Here is a 12937-nt window from a genome sequence, read left to right as displayed (position 1 = left end):
CTCGCGAGTTTTCCCCCCCCTCCTCCCTCTCCTCTGCCGCTAGTGAGTGCGCGAACGAGAAAGGAGGAGGGCGCTCCAGGCGAAAGCACTGCAGACGCCATTACCCTCTGTTTCTCTGCTGCTGCAACCTCGACGTCTTGCCTACGTCCCGCTTTCTTGCGGCCTATAGGTAATTGGGGTTTTCGGCGCTAGGGTATTATAGATTCAGGCATGGGTTTGGCCTCCCTAAAGGCTGCGTTGACTTCTTTCAAGCCTGGCTTTTCTCGGGCCCTTAGCGGCCTCACAATCTGAAGGGAGGCGCCGGCGCGAGGCGTGGCGTCGCCTCCTTCGGCGCTTTGATTGACGCGGCCTTGGGCCAATCGCTTTGCCCTCGCGCCACCGCTAAACCCCGGGCAACCAATTGGGCTCGGCGGCGGGGTAGGAGAGCGCGGGGAGGCGGGGGCCGTCGGCGGGGGCCTGCGCTCGTTCTCTGTCTAGCTGTGACCGGCTGAGGCGGCGCGGCGGCACAGGGACGGCGGCCTCGCGCGGTGAGGAGCGGGGCTGGACGAACGGCGCGTGGGGGCGAGGGTCAGAGACCAAGATTGCCGCTTGAGGGAGGTGTTTGGGGGCTGCTTGGTGGTTGGCCGATTCTCAGAGAGGGAACGTTGCCCGGTTTCCCCTCCCCCCACCTCCGCCATTTCCCTGAGCGTATATCCGCAGTCCGCGTTGTGGTGCTACGGGCTTCGGGTAATTGCGAGGCATGTGCCTGTAGGATGGTCTGTAGTTTCGTAGTTTTCAGAACTAGACACTTTGTGTAGGAAGGAGAAGCGGCCGGCGGGCGGGACCCGAGGGCAGTGGAGAACGGCGCTGCGCTCTTTGTGTGGGTTCCGCCGCACTTGGGCCCTCTCGGCCCAGGCTTGGAGCTGGAGCGGGGGAGGTGGAATGGTCGAGGCTGCCTCCGTTGCTTTGTCTCTCCCGCGGTGGGGGGAGGGTGCGGGGGATGAGATCTCGGGACCGCGTGGTGGGTGGGGGAGGGGGGTCCGCGCTCGGCTCCGCCTAGTAGCACGTAGTCGCCATTACGCGGGCCGCCATTTCCTGTCGGGTCCTGGTGAGGAGCGGCGCGGCGCTTCTGCTCTCTCCTTCGGCTTTTTCTACTCTTGTTACTCGGGTGTCGCTGATCCCCGGTACCGTGCGGGGCTGGGGTTGGGGGGACATGTTTGCGTTCGTCTGGTCGTTCCCATGTTAGCGATTTGAGGAGTGGTGACTAAAGGACCTGAGCGATGAACCGCGGCAACGTTTTCCGTACAAGTAGAGCCCGACGTCTTTAAGTTCCTTTATCTAAATCTGTCATACCTCAATATTTAGTTGGGTGATGGGCGGTGAGGATAGCGTTTCAGTTAAGTCGTTAAAAGAGGTTTATCGACAAACGTTACGGAAGAACGGGAGCCATAAATGTAGCTCTGGGCTGTCTACCTATCCGTCTTCTACCTACCAGGGGCCACTTGTCGCCTTTTTCTGCCAGTTCTGTGAGGGCTGGTGAAAGGCTGTTTGCAGTCCCATCACTTTGGCGTTGAAGGTATAATTATTAGGTTATAGACTTTTAACCTAACAATATTCTTGTAGTGGTAGTATTAGCGACTTAGGGCTTCATTAGCTCTGTTAGAATAGTCGGTTATTGGCAGTTGGAGTCTGCTTCTGAACAAGGTTTTAAGATTTAATCTTCAGTACGTTGACGTGATTGTTGGATATTGCTTGAATTTGCCTTCGTATTTGCAAACTTAAGAGATTTCAGAGAATGGTATTTCAAGTCACCAATGGGAAAAACCCCCACACACAATTTTAAAATCCAGTAAACTAATTTTATACATCTATAAATGTGTACCTCTAGGGACAAAATTGAAAGCTTTTGGGCTTATGTATGTGTCTTACAGATGTTTGGTCTTCTCTGTTGTATAAAACAATGAGTTAATTCTGGTGGGACTCTGTCCAGTGGCTAAAAATTGCATGATTTCTATTTTGCAAAAAATCAGATAGGGTCCTTTGGTTTTTGGTTTTTCCTAAGGCAGTCATTTGAGAGTGTTAGACCCAGTTTTAGAAAGAGCTGTTCAGTTTGTATTCAAATCACTGTTCATTAGTATTCAGTAATAAGCAACCAAAAAGCAAAACTGATTTATGTTGGTTTTTATAGGCTACTGCAGCACTAGGGTGTCAGTTGGTCCCGCCCAGAACACTTCAGTTCTGCTCTGCAAGGATATATAATACCTGGTACGTTCTAGAAGCAGAGTCATTTCTTTGCCTTTTTTTATTATTTAGCGAGACACAAAGCTTACTTTCCAGTAAACCAAATGTACTAGTTTCTTTATCTTTTAACAGATTGGTGCATCCATTTGATACAAGAAAATGGAAACTGAACAGCCAGAGGAAACCTTCCCCAACACCGAAACCAATGGTGAATTTGGTGAGAAGACATTTTAATTTTAACAATTTTTGGATTTTCCATTCTCTTAGTTTCATTATTTAGAACTGTTTGGTGTGACATCCCTGTTAGTTTTCTCTCCACTTTTATTTATTAACTAGATGTACTTGTCACTTAACGTTGGTGACTCTAAACTTAAGATAGAGACAATAAAAATACCTTTCTTTGCATTTTGTAACTTCAGTCCTTTGAAGTATTTTGTCATATTGTTTTGTGTTTAGAAAGTGTTATTGGAAGGGAACATGCTTTGATTGAGTTAGCAACAAATCTCCAAACAGAGTGGAGCTGCTTTCTCTGACCTGTGGGTTGAAACTAAAATGTAATTGAATTAAAGGTGCTTTTTCTTGTTGATAACTGGTGCTTTCTTTGAAATCTGAACTGTTAATTTCTAGGTAAACGTCCTGCGGAAGATATGGAAGAGGAACAAGCTTTTAAAAGATCTAGAAACACTGATGAGATGGTTGAATTACGCATTTTGCTTCAGAGCAAGGTATAGATTATATTCTTGAAAATTTGAAAGTGGTTCTTAGCTAAAGTAGAAATTAAAAATAAGTTCTGGTTTGGCCCTCTGGGAAGCATTCTAAGCCCTACAGATTGAAGAATATAAAAGATGTGTGTGGCTTTTTCTAAACACATTTGTAGACCACGTTATTTAGATAACAAAACAAAAGCACTTAATTTAGTGAGTCATACAGGTTAAAGTAGCAGAAAGGGTGTAGGTGATGCTTAAAGCATTGATGGGCTAAAGTTTATACCTTGATTGCATTGTGGGGATAACATCCTAGTTGGCTGCTTAACTTGATTGATATTACTGCATGTCACAAGGTGAAGGTACCTGATACGTTTAAATTGTCTCCCAGAAGGAAACTGTAAAATTAATCAGTGCTTGACTTTCATGCTCCATGTACTTCCTGGCATGCTGAATATTCCAAAGCTGTTTGAATGTTTAGTCCCCAAAGCACAGACCACTTGTGATTGATTGTTTTTTTAACCTGATCATTTTGAGTTTGTTATCTCTGATAGATTTTCAACTCTATGACTAAAAAGAGAGGTTTCTGGTTTTGGGGGGTTTTTGCTACAGTTTAAGAGCATAGGAAGACATTGACGTAAGGAAGAAGAAAAGTAAGCTGCTTATCTTTTTATCTTTATCTCCTCCAGAATGCTGGGGCAGTGATTGGAAAAGGAGGCAAGAATATTAAGGCTCTCCGTACAGACGTAAGTATTAAAGAGTTTAAACTACTACACGAGCAGCTTCAGTTTATGTGTGTGTAGAAAGATTTTGCATCGTAGAAATCATTTAATAGCCTAGATACAAGCCATTTGTAATAATTGATTACATAGATGATTTCAAGGTTTGCCATTCCTGATTTAACAAAGCCCAGATTGAGTTTGGGGAGGGGAGGGTCTGTATCAAACCTCTTCACTTTCTGATAACTTTCCACCAAATTATTCACTTCAAGATAACATTTTAATTAGAAAATAACAGTGTAAAAACCCTTAATTGCACCATTTACTGTGTGTGAATCAATTACAGTATTTCAAAACCATTGCAGGTGGCTGATTAAACTCAAATTTTTATTTCCTTTTTTAATCGTCCATCTGTTAAACAGCTTGCACATGGAGCACAGATTAATGTTGAGGTTGCATGATTTAAATACGGGTAAAAAATAGAGTAGACACTTAATAATTGGGAAACCATTTGTCAGTGCCAATGATTGTTGGAGTCTTCATATTTTATAGTGGGTTGACTCTTGTGATTAGACACATTAAATGTTGCTATCACCAAAGTGAGCATATTTCTAGGACTTGGCTACACCAAAATTCCTAAATTTTTTTCTCGTAGTGTACACACTCTTTTAATGTTTTCCTTGCTATAGTTGAGGCAAATAACTTTGTGTTGAATACTTATTTGATAGTATTTCATTTCTCTCTTGGTCGCAGATCTTTGTATGTTCCTCTTGTAAACTGAACTTGAAATTTTGTTTTAAATTTTACTTGCCTGCTAGGATCTAGGAATGCGTTTTAAACCTCCAGGAAACCAAACTGGTCTTTTAAGAGTTAGGGTTTTTGGTGGTGTGGGAATTTTTGTTTTGTCTTTTATAAACCTCTCTCCTCTTAATCCAGATGTTCTATATAATTATCTGGGTTATTTCCCCATTTCCTCAAGAATTTCAGTAAACTGAGTCATGACAGGTTTTGTGTCTACCCTCATGAGCCAGCCTGCTACTGAAACATCGTTTGTTTTTAAAAAAAAAAAATAGCTAGTACCATCATTTAAGGTCCTTAAATGTTAAGCCACAGTCAGATATAGAGAAGTCCATTATTGTGTTAGTCTTCAGAACAACTTAAGCTTGTTTCATTAATTGAGAGTATGAGTATAGTTTGTATTAAATTAAAATTTATTGCTTTTCCCCCTTTTCCCTCTCCTTGTTTTTTTGGCCATATATCTCCGTTGCCCATGTACTGGATCGACTTACCCCTGCGTTGCCCACCATGACGTTGGCCCATCCGCCCCTGAACGCCCATGTGAAAACCCTGGTTGGCTATGCCCAAAAATGTGCTCGTTGCCAAACGGGTACCATACTTGACAACTTCTGATTGAATGCCCATGCCCAATGCCAACATCCACGAACGCCAATGACCAATGCAGTACAATGCCAGTGTTTCAGTCCCAGACAGCAGTGGCCCCGAGCGGTATGTCCCAACAGTTTATGCCTCACTGCCTGATTAGAAAGAGAGAAATGTATTTTATTACCTGCCTTTTATATAATTAAATAGTATCCCCTTTAGACGGTGTATTGTTTTTCAAGTTTCTGTCTTATTTTCCCCATTAAGTCTTTTTGTCACTGAACTTTTACCGTGAGTTGCCCACCCAAACGATCCACTAATTTTATTTCGATGGAAGGAGCACAGCTTCAAGTGTTGCATATTTGCTGCATTGTAAATCAAATTGTTACCAAAATAGTCTCTCGCTCTGTCTTTGTGGCCCACCTTGCTTCCCAACATTGCCTGTTCATAATTTTTTCTGATGAAATGCTAACTCTGGTTCACTTTCCTTCACTTCTCATTTGTGTTGTCTTTGTTTTGTCTCGCATTTGTATTTGTTTTCTTGCAGAGCCCATTAGTGATCTAATTTCTAACTGGTATCCATAACCTTACTCCAAATATAATGTTCACCACTTGCATATTCCCCCACTTTTGCCTAAGAGAAGGTGTGCCAGTTTTACCAATGTAACAGCGAGGGTATCCTTAATTAACTTAGTGGTGGCGGGGAACATAAATATTCAACTCTGCTTCAGTTCTGGTCAGTTTATTGCCCACTTAATCTGAGCCCTTCCAAGAGCCCATTCTCTCTGTCTCTCTGCAAGTCTCCTAATATTGTTATCATGTCTGTATTGGGCATAAAACAAAATGCATGTGAAAAATCTATAAATAGGCTACTTTAAATGGGGAGATTAAATAATTGTATGTTACTTCTCTGTAAAAGTTTGTATGACTACTGGTGATGAACACAAAACTCATTTTTCTTTTCCACCTTTTTTGTACTATCTGGTATTTGTGATGTTTGACAGCATATTGAGTATCAGTGCTGATATTGAAACAATTGGAGAAATTCTGAAGAAAATCATCCCTACCTTGGAAGAGGTAGGCTCTTTTTTTTGTTGTTTTTAATGTATTTGGCAATAGAGGGGGGATTGTTGAAGTGTTTTATTGGGGCTTAATGGGGGCAGTGGAGAGACAGTGGCTATAACAGTTAGTAGCAGTAACATCATATACTACGTAATTGCACAGTTACTAGTCTACATTGTTTGTTTTAAAATGTAATCTGAAAAAATTTTTTTGAATGTCTGGCCACTCCAGAGTAAATATGAACTACCTGTGGTCATGCACATGGGTTTAGCATGTATTTTATGGGCTGTGGTTACAGGGGAGGTATTTTTTTAATTAGAACATTGATTGTGGGACTGTTGAAAAGAATTATGATCTAGTTCAAGGGTTTTTTTAATTCTGTGTAATCATGTATTTACTGGGTATATAGGAAAAGGTTACACTTTGATTCTTAAGAGTAGATAAGCAATTTTTCATTTAATGGTATAGATATGAAATATGTTGTAGTAGCTTTACCAATATATGCGACAATAGCCTGATCACACTAGACACTTAACCTATTACTCTTATTTTTCTACTTTCAGGGCCTGCAGTTGCCATCACCCACTGCAACCAGCCAGCTCCCGCTCGAATCTGATGCTGTGGAATGCTTAAATGTATGTCATAGTGCCATTGAACCCCACTGAAGTATGGAGCCTGGCCCATAGGATCAATTTTATTTTTAACATAGCGTACTTTTCCCGTCTCTATAGAAAAAGGCTTAAAAACATGATAAGTGAATGGTCTTACAACTCACTGTTGACCCTGCTCCATGCTGCAGTGGGAATTAACTACATTTGCAAAGTGCTTTGCAGTCATTTTTATTATGGTGTTATTTGAATGTTAATAATAATTTTGTGGTAACAGCGACATGCTAAATGGCTGCAGTGTGGGTATGGTGTTGCAGGACCTGAAAATAAAATAGTTTTTTAAGGTGGTGCAGAATGTCCTTTTTGGGCCTGGCTATTGAGGATAATAAGCACATAACTGGTAAAGTTATTGAAATATAAATTCAGGTTGCTCACTGCAACAGTATATTGTCATGCTTATAGCAGATAAGTGTGTATTATTGGGGATTCCTTGATTTGGGACTAAAATCTTATAATTCTCCCTCTGCAGTACCAACACTATAAAGGAAGTGACTTTGACTGCGAGTTGAGACTGTTGATTCATCAGAGTCTGGCAGGAGGAATTATTGGGGTCAAAGGTGCTAAAATCAAAGAACTTCGAGAGGTAAAAGCAGTTGTTTTCTTGCCATATTACTAGGGAATAGTGTTTCATATAGGGCTGGGTCAGTGGGCTTCTCTCCTTCCCCCTTTTGAGTTCGCTCCCTAAAATTCCTTATCACTTCTGTGTTTATCTAGTTCACTTTTAAAACACAGCAGAAAGGCCTGGACATGCTAGGACAAGTTCTTCCGCCAATACCATGGCAAAGTTACTAACAGGGTTTTTATATTGGTGGGGGGTGTTCCTGAATGTGAATGTAAATTTTTCTGAACCCAGGAAACCACATTTTTTTTTCTTCCTGATTTAACGCTTTCCCTTTTTTGTAAACTTACCACAGAACACACAGACAACAATCAAGCTTTTCCAGGAATGCTGTCCTCATTCCACTGACAGAGTCGTTCTTATTGGAGGAAAACCTGATAGGGTGGTAGAGTGCATCAAGATCATCCTTGATCTTATATCAGAGGTACTTTCAGAATATTTTATTTACGTTTAATTTTGTGAAACAAATGTTTTATTCTGACTTAGTTTCACAGTGTTAAGACAAATTGGTTTTGTTCTTACTATTTAGTGAATTTGTTAACTGTCACTTTAGTTGAAAAATTCTTTGGGAGAGTGGTCATTTGATCATTGATGAGGATTTTTTAATAGCCTTTGGTCCTTCAAAAATGAAGTTTCTGTAGTTTTCTATAGTACCACCATTGCACAGCTTCCCAACTGATGTGCTTCAGCGTGAGTTAACGGGCTTACCTAAGATACTGATTCCCTCAGTCCTTGAGATGGTTACTTTGTTCTTTACAGACCCCATTGTGAAATGTATGAACACGGTTTGTCGTCTCTTAAGGGAACAATAAAAGCAGGCTGTTAAAATTTTGTTTAGGACTCACCTGAAATACTGTTGTTTTTTTTTAATTCTTTCCTTCCTACTATTAATCTTTGCCTGCATTCCTTTCCCTGTAACCAGTACCTCCCAGGAGAAATAAAAGGATTTGAAACGTTTGGCTTGTTAATATTTGGTATGAAACAAGGCTCTTTTTGTTCAGCCTGTAACGTTGCTGTATTTTGTTTTAGTCTCCAATCAAAGGACGTGCACAGCCGTATGATCCCAATTTTTACGATGAAACCTACGATTATGGTGGTTTTACAATGATGTTTGATGACCGCCGTGGACGCCCTGTGGGATTTCCCATGCGGGGAAGAGGTGGTTTTGACAGAATGCCTCCAGGTCGGGGTGGACGTCCTATGCCTCCATCTAGAAGAGATTATGACGATATGAGCCCTCGTCGGGGACCTCCTCCACCTCCTCCCGGACGAGGTGGCCGGGGTGGTAGCAGAGCTCGGAATCTTCCTCTTCCTCCACCACCACCACCTAGAGGAGGGTAAGTTTCTTCCATTCACACATTGCTAATCTGTAGGAGGCTTCATTTTATGGGCAGATAGGGTAGATTTTTATTTGGTGTGTGTGACATGTAAGCAAACTAAGATTACAACAAGTACTATGCTTGCAGAGATCTAATGGCCTATGACAGAAGAGGAAGACCTGGAGACCGCTACGATGGCATGGTAAGAACTCTTCATTTATCAACATATATATGGGTTTCTAGGGGTCTTAAAGTCACATAGTTGACATTTTGTTGAAGATGATTAATTAGAAACCTGCTTCACAAATGGACTTCTTAGAGGAGTAGTTAAATCAATTTTGGTTGTTTTCTGGAATATCAAGACTTTGTTTAGCTATTTTTGTTTCTGGAGAATATGTGCTGCCAATAATACATATTTTAGTGACACAAATTAGAAATCAGGCATATAAAAATGGTAGCTCTATGTTAATAGTTCTATGTCTGACACAGGTTGGTTTCAGCGCTGATGAAACTTGGGACTCTGCAATAGATACATGGAGCCCATCAGAGTGGCAGATGGCTTATGAACCACAGGTTGAGTATCATGGATGTTTGTATCAGTAATAATTTAAAATGTGTTTCTGTTTGCCAGTGTTTTACTTCCCCTCTTGTAATGTTTTTGCTCCTGTGCTATGTACCTGAAGGGTTTCCTTTCCCCAAGGATTGTCTTCTGAAACATACTAGGGAAAATATGGGAGGACTTTATTTCCTAAACTAAGGTTTTAGGAATATTAAAATACCCGAAGAATAGTTCTGAAGGCAAAGTAATTTTTTATTTTTTCTTTCCATTTTTAGGGTGGCTCCGGATATGGTAAGTTTTTTCCTTTGTGAAATCAAAACATTATTTCATGCTTTCTAAATGAACTTAATGCTCATTATTTAAATCAGATTATTCCTATGCAGGGGGTCGTGGCTCATATGGTGATCTTGGTGGACCTATTATTACTACACAAGTAACTATTCCCAAAGATGTAAGTATTCTTTAAATTTTTACGTTTTTGTAATGTAACAAGGAACATTTAATGAATCATTTTCTTTAAATTTCCTGATTTTTAATAAAAGATCATGAAGTACTGAATCTTAGGGTTAAAATTGTGTTTTACAGACTTCAGCAAGGTGTCTTTCTCTCTGGTTTGAGTCTTGTACTGTTTTTAAAAGCAGACGGTTTTGAGCCCTTGATTTGTTTATTAAAGGAAATGTTGATCTCCCGTGTAAACGCATTTTAGTTCAAACCTTGACAGGTTTAGAGGTCTTTAACTAATCCTAGAATGAACTGTGCAGTGTTAACACTCGACATTCATTGAAAATACTGGTAATATGCTTAATTAAAGTATACCATAAACACTTGTTTCTAATTTTTTTTTTCAGTTGGCTGGATCTATTATTGGCAAAGGTGGTCAGCGGATTAAACAAATCCGTCATGAGTCAGGAGCTTCGATCAAAATTGATGAGCCTCTAGAAGGGTCTGAAGATCGGATCATTACCATTACAGGAACACAGGACCAGATACAGAATGCACAGTATTTGCTGCAGAACAGGTCAGTTTGAGTTTAGCTTTATGTTAGCGTACCCATACTAAAACTTTAAAAAGCTTTCCTTCTCAATTGATTTTTCTTTTAGAAGCCATGGTGTCTCAACCTTTTGGGGACCTAACTTCTAAACATCCTAATAGCTTTGCTTTAATTTTCTTCTGCTTTCTTACTAAAAACGAAGACATTCAATACTAATCTTGCTGGAAGAAGCCTTAACCAAGCAAACTTCTCATTTCTCTGGTGAAAACTGCTGCCAAAACCACTTGTTATAAATTATACAGAGCCTGTAGAAAATATAGAAGATTCAGTGGATGTTGGTCTAGTTCTGTGTGGAAGACTAGTGATTTTGTTGTTTTTAGATAACTAAATCGACAACAAATCACAGTCTGCCATATGGCACAGGCCATGCCTCTACAGGACAAATGATTGGTGCTGTAAAATGCAGCATTTCACACCTTACTGGCATTTCTTTGTCTTTTCTACCAAGTATTAACAACTTTTAATTTCATTTTCCTAATTCTGCTCTACTAATGTCTGATTTACTATTAATCATTTTTCTTGAATTTTACATTGCTCTAATTTTGTAATTGCTAATGTTTTAATTCTTCTAATTGTAATGGACAAGTTTATCATTTTAATTTAGCATTGAAATTGTCTTAATGTTGATTAAGATGTTACGAACAAAAATTCTAATTCGTACTTTTTTTTCTTTTCTTTTATAGTGTGAAGCAGTATGCAGATGTTGAAGGATTCTAATGCAAGATATTTTTTCTTTTTTATAGTGTGAAGCAGTATTCTGGAAAGTTTTTCTAAGACTAGTGAAGAACTGAAGGAGTCCTGCATCTTTTTTTTTTTATCTGCTTCTGTTTAAAAAGCCAACATTCCTCTGCTTCATAGGTGTTCTGCATTTGAGGTGTAGTGAAATCTTTGCTGTTCACCAGATGTAATGTTTTAGTTCTTACAAACAGGGTGGGGGGGGGAAGGGCGTGCAAAAACTAACATTGAAATTTTGAAACAGCAGCAGAGTGAGTGAATTTTAATTTTTGTTCATTGGTGGTTTAAAAGAAAAAAATTCCCCCCATGTAATTATTGTGAACACTTTGCTTTGTGGTCACTGTAACATTTTGGGGGGGTGGGACAGGGAGGAAAAGTAACAATAGTCCATTTGTCCCTGGCATCTATTCAGAGCAGTGTGCAGAATGTAATGCTCTTTTGTAAGAAACGTTTTATGATTTTTAAAATAAATTTAGTGAACCTATTTTTGGTGGTCATTTTTTTTTTAAGACAGTCATTTTTCAAATGGCTGGATTCCCCAACCCACCCCAAACTAAACACTAAGTTTGATTTTCAGCTCCTCTGTTGGATATAAATAAATGCATCTCTTCTTGGACATAGGCATAATATCTTGGCAAATTCTATTCTGGTGATTTCTTGATGATTTGAAAGTCCATTGCTTGGGAAGAAATTCCGTCACATACATTTATGCTTATAATAAGCTGGGGATTTTTTTTGTTTGCAATGCTTGCCCCTACTCTGCAACAGTTTTCTATGTTAGTAATTGTGAAGGAGAGCCAAGGTGGGGAGCAGTACTACAAATTGAGTAATGATATGAGGATATGCCAGAAGCCTAATGGCAGCAAGTTTTATTAATCAGAATAATATTTGGTTATGGAAGTGACTGATGCTAAATAAATTCTTATTATTTTTTATTAGATAATTTCTCACCTATAGACAAACTGTCGGCCTGCTAGTGTCTATTAGTTAAACTTTGTAAAATATATATATATTCTTGTTTTTCCATTGTATGCAAATTGAAGGAAAAAGATGTACCATTTCTCTGTTGTATGTTGGATTATGTAGGAAATGTTTGTGAACAATTCAAAAAAAAAAACGATGAAAAAAGTTCCTGTGGATGTTTTGTGTAGTATCTTGGCATTTGTATTGATAGTTAAAAGTTCACTTCCAAATAAATGAAACTCCCATAATGCTAGATTTGATGTGTGCCCAACTTGAACAAGGGTTGATTGACTACCTGTAAAATTTGTTCAAACGTTCCTCTTGTAAGGAAATACAGTAATCTTAAATTACATTTTCTTCGTGTGAAGTGTGTTTCTAGAATTTATGAATCTGGTAGGGGTGGTAAATATAAAATCCCAACCTTAAAGCTCTTCATTTGTTAAAGGGGGAGGTCTAGCATGATAAGAGCTGGAGTCATTACCCATTTCTTTAATAAGACTTATTTTCACATTACCTATGAGGAGTTTTAGGTTCCTTAGGTTATCTTTAAGATAGCTCTAGTTCAGTGTTTGAAAATCATGACTGATACATGTAACAACTGCAGAGTATGGTTCCTGGCTCGTAAGTTCCAAAAATTTCTGTTAACTTCCAGCTTGTCTAGAAAGCATGAGAACAGCTCAGTTGTATGGAAAATAGTTAATGCAATTCTGCTTTTTTTAAGTTTAGGAAAAAGACTTGCATGTAATAGAAGATGAAGTAGGTAGTTTTTCTGGAACATACATAAGTAGTACATGCATGCAAGCCTCATTAAGGCAGGATTTTGGTGAAACTCCCCTTTTAGTTTAGGGAGAGAAATTGAGTGTTCTCTTGATAAGTGAAATAAATTGTCACAAATTACTTAAAACTGTTAAGTGTTACCTGTGGTATAGTTTCCCAAA

The 12937-nt window shown here is 39.3% G+C and overlaps 1 protein-coding gene across 7 annotated transcripts; it reads left to right on the top strand.

Annotated features, from left to right (window-relative positions):
• The first annotated feature begins 16 nt into the window (after positions 1-16).
• HNRNPK (heterogeneous nuclear ribonucleoprotein K) lies at positions 17-12351 on the top strand. Of its 7 annotated transcripts, none has more exons than XM_045780862.2 (17): positions 23-169; positions 2168-2244; positions 2353-2437; positions 2848-2945; positions 3614-3670; positions 5106-5149; positions 6028-6100; positions 6649-6720; positions 7223-7336; positions 7668-7796; positions 8402-8709; positions 8839-8893; positions 9181-9264; positions 9526-9541; positions 9619-9701; positions 10099-10268; positions 11045-12351. In XM_045780862.2, the coding sequence occupies exons 3-17, from the start codon at positions 2380-2382 to the stop codon at positions 11073-11075; spliced, it is 1392 nt and encodes a 463-aa protein (XP_045636818.1). In that variant the 5' UTR covers positions 23-169; positions 2168-2244; positions 2353-2379; the 3' UTR covers positions 11076-12351. The 7 variants fall into 7 exon arrangements, with proteins under 7 accessions (XP_045636817.1, XP_045636820.1, XP_045636819.1 ...); XM_045780858.2 differs by having other exon boundaries at positions 10985-12351; XM_045780860.2 differs by lacking the exon at positions 23-169 and adding an exon at positions 416-527 and having other exon boundaries at positions 10985-12351.
• Positions 12352-12937: the final 586 nt, after the last annotated feature.

Source organism: Ursus americanus, chromosome 34 (genome assembly GCF_024610735.1).
Source record: "Ursus americanus isolate L20-20 chromosome 34, mUrsAme1.1.p, whole genome shotgun sequence".
NCBI classification, from domain to species: Eukaryota; Metazoa; Chordata; class Mammalia; order Carnivora; family Ursidae; genus Ursus; species Ursus americanus.
The sequence above is the reverse complement of the archived record's forward strand: the minus strand, read 5'-3'. Positions and strand labels throughout refer to the sequence as shown.

Bases quoted from the DNA above. Each gene is read 5' to 3' on its own strand.
- HNRNPK (XM_045780861.2), top strand. From the start codon at position 2,380: ATGGAAACTGAACAGCCAGAGGAAACCTTCCCCAACACCGAAACCAAT. The intron at 6,721-7,222 runs GTATGTCATAGT...CTCCCTCTGCAG, and splicing joins ATGCTGTGGAATGCTTAAAT to TACCAACACTATAAAGGAAG. The intron at 8,894-9,180 runs GTAAGAACTCTT...TGTCTGACACAG, and splicing joins GAGACCGCTACGATGGCATG to GTTGGTTTCAGCGCTGATGA.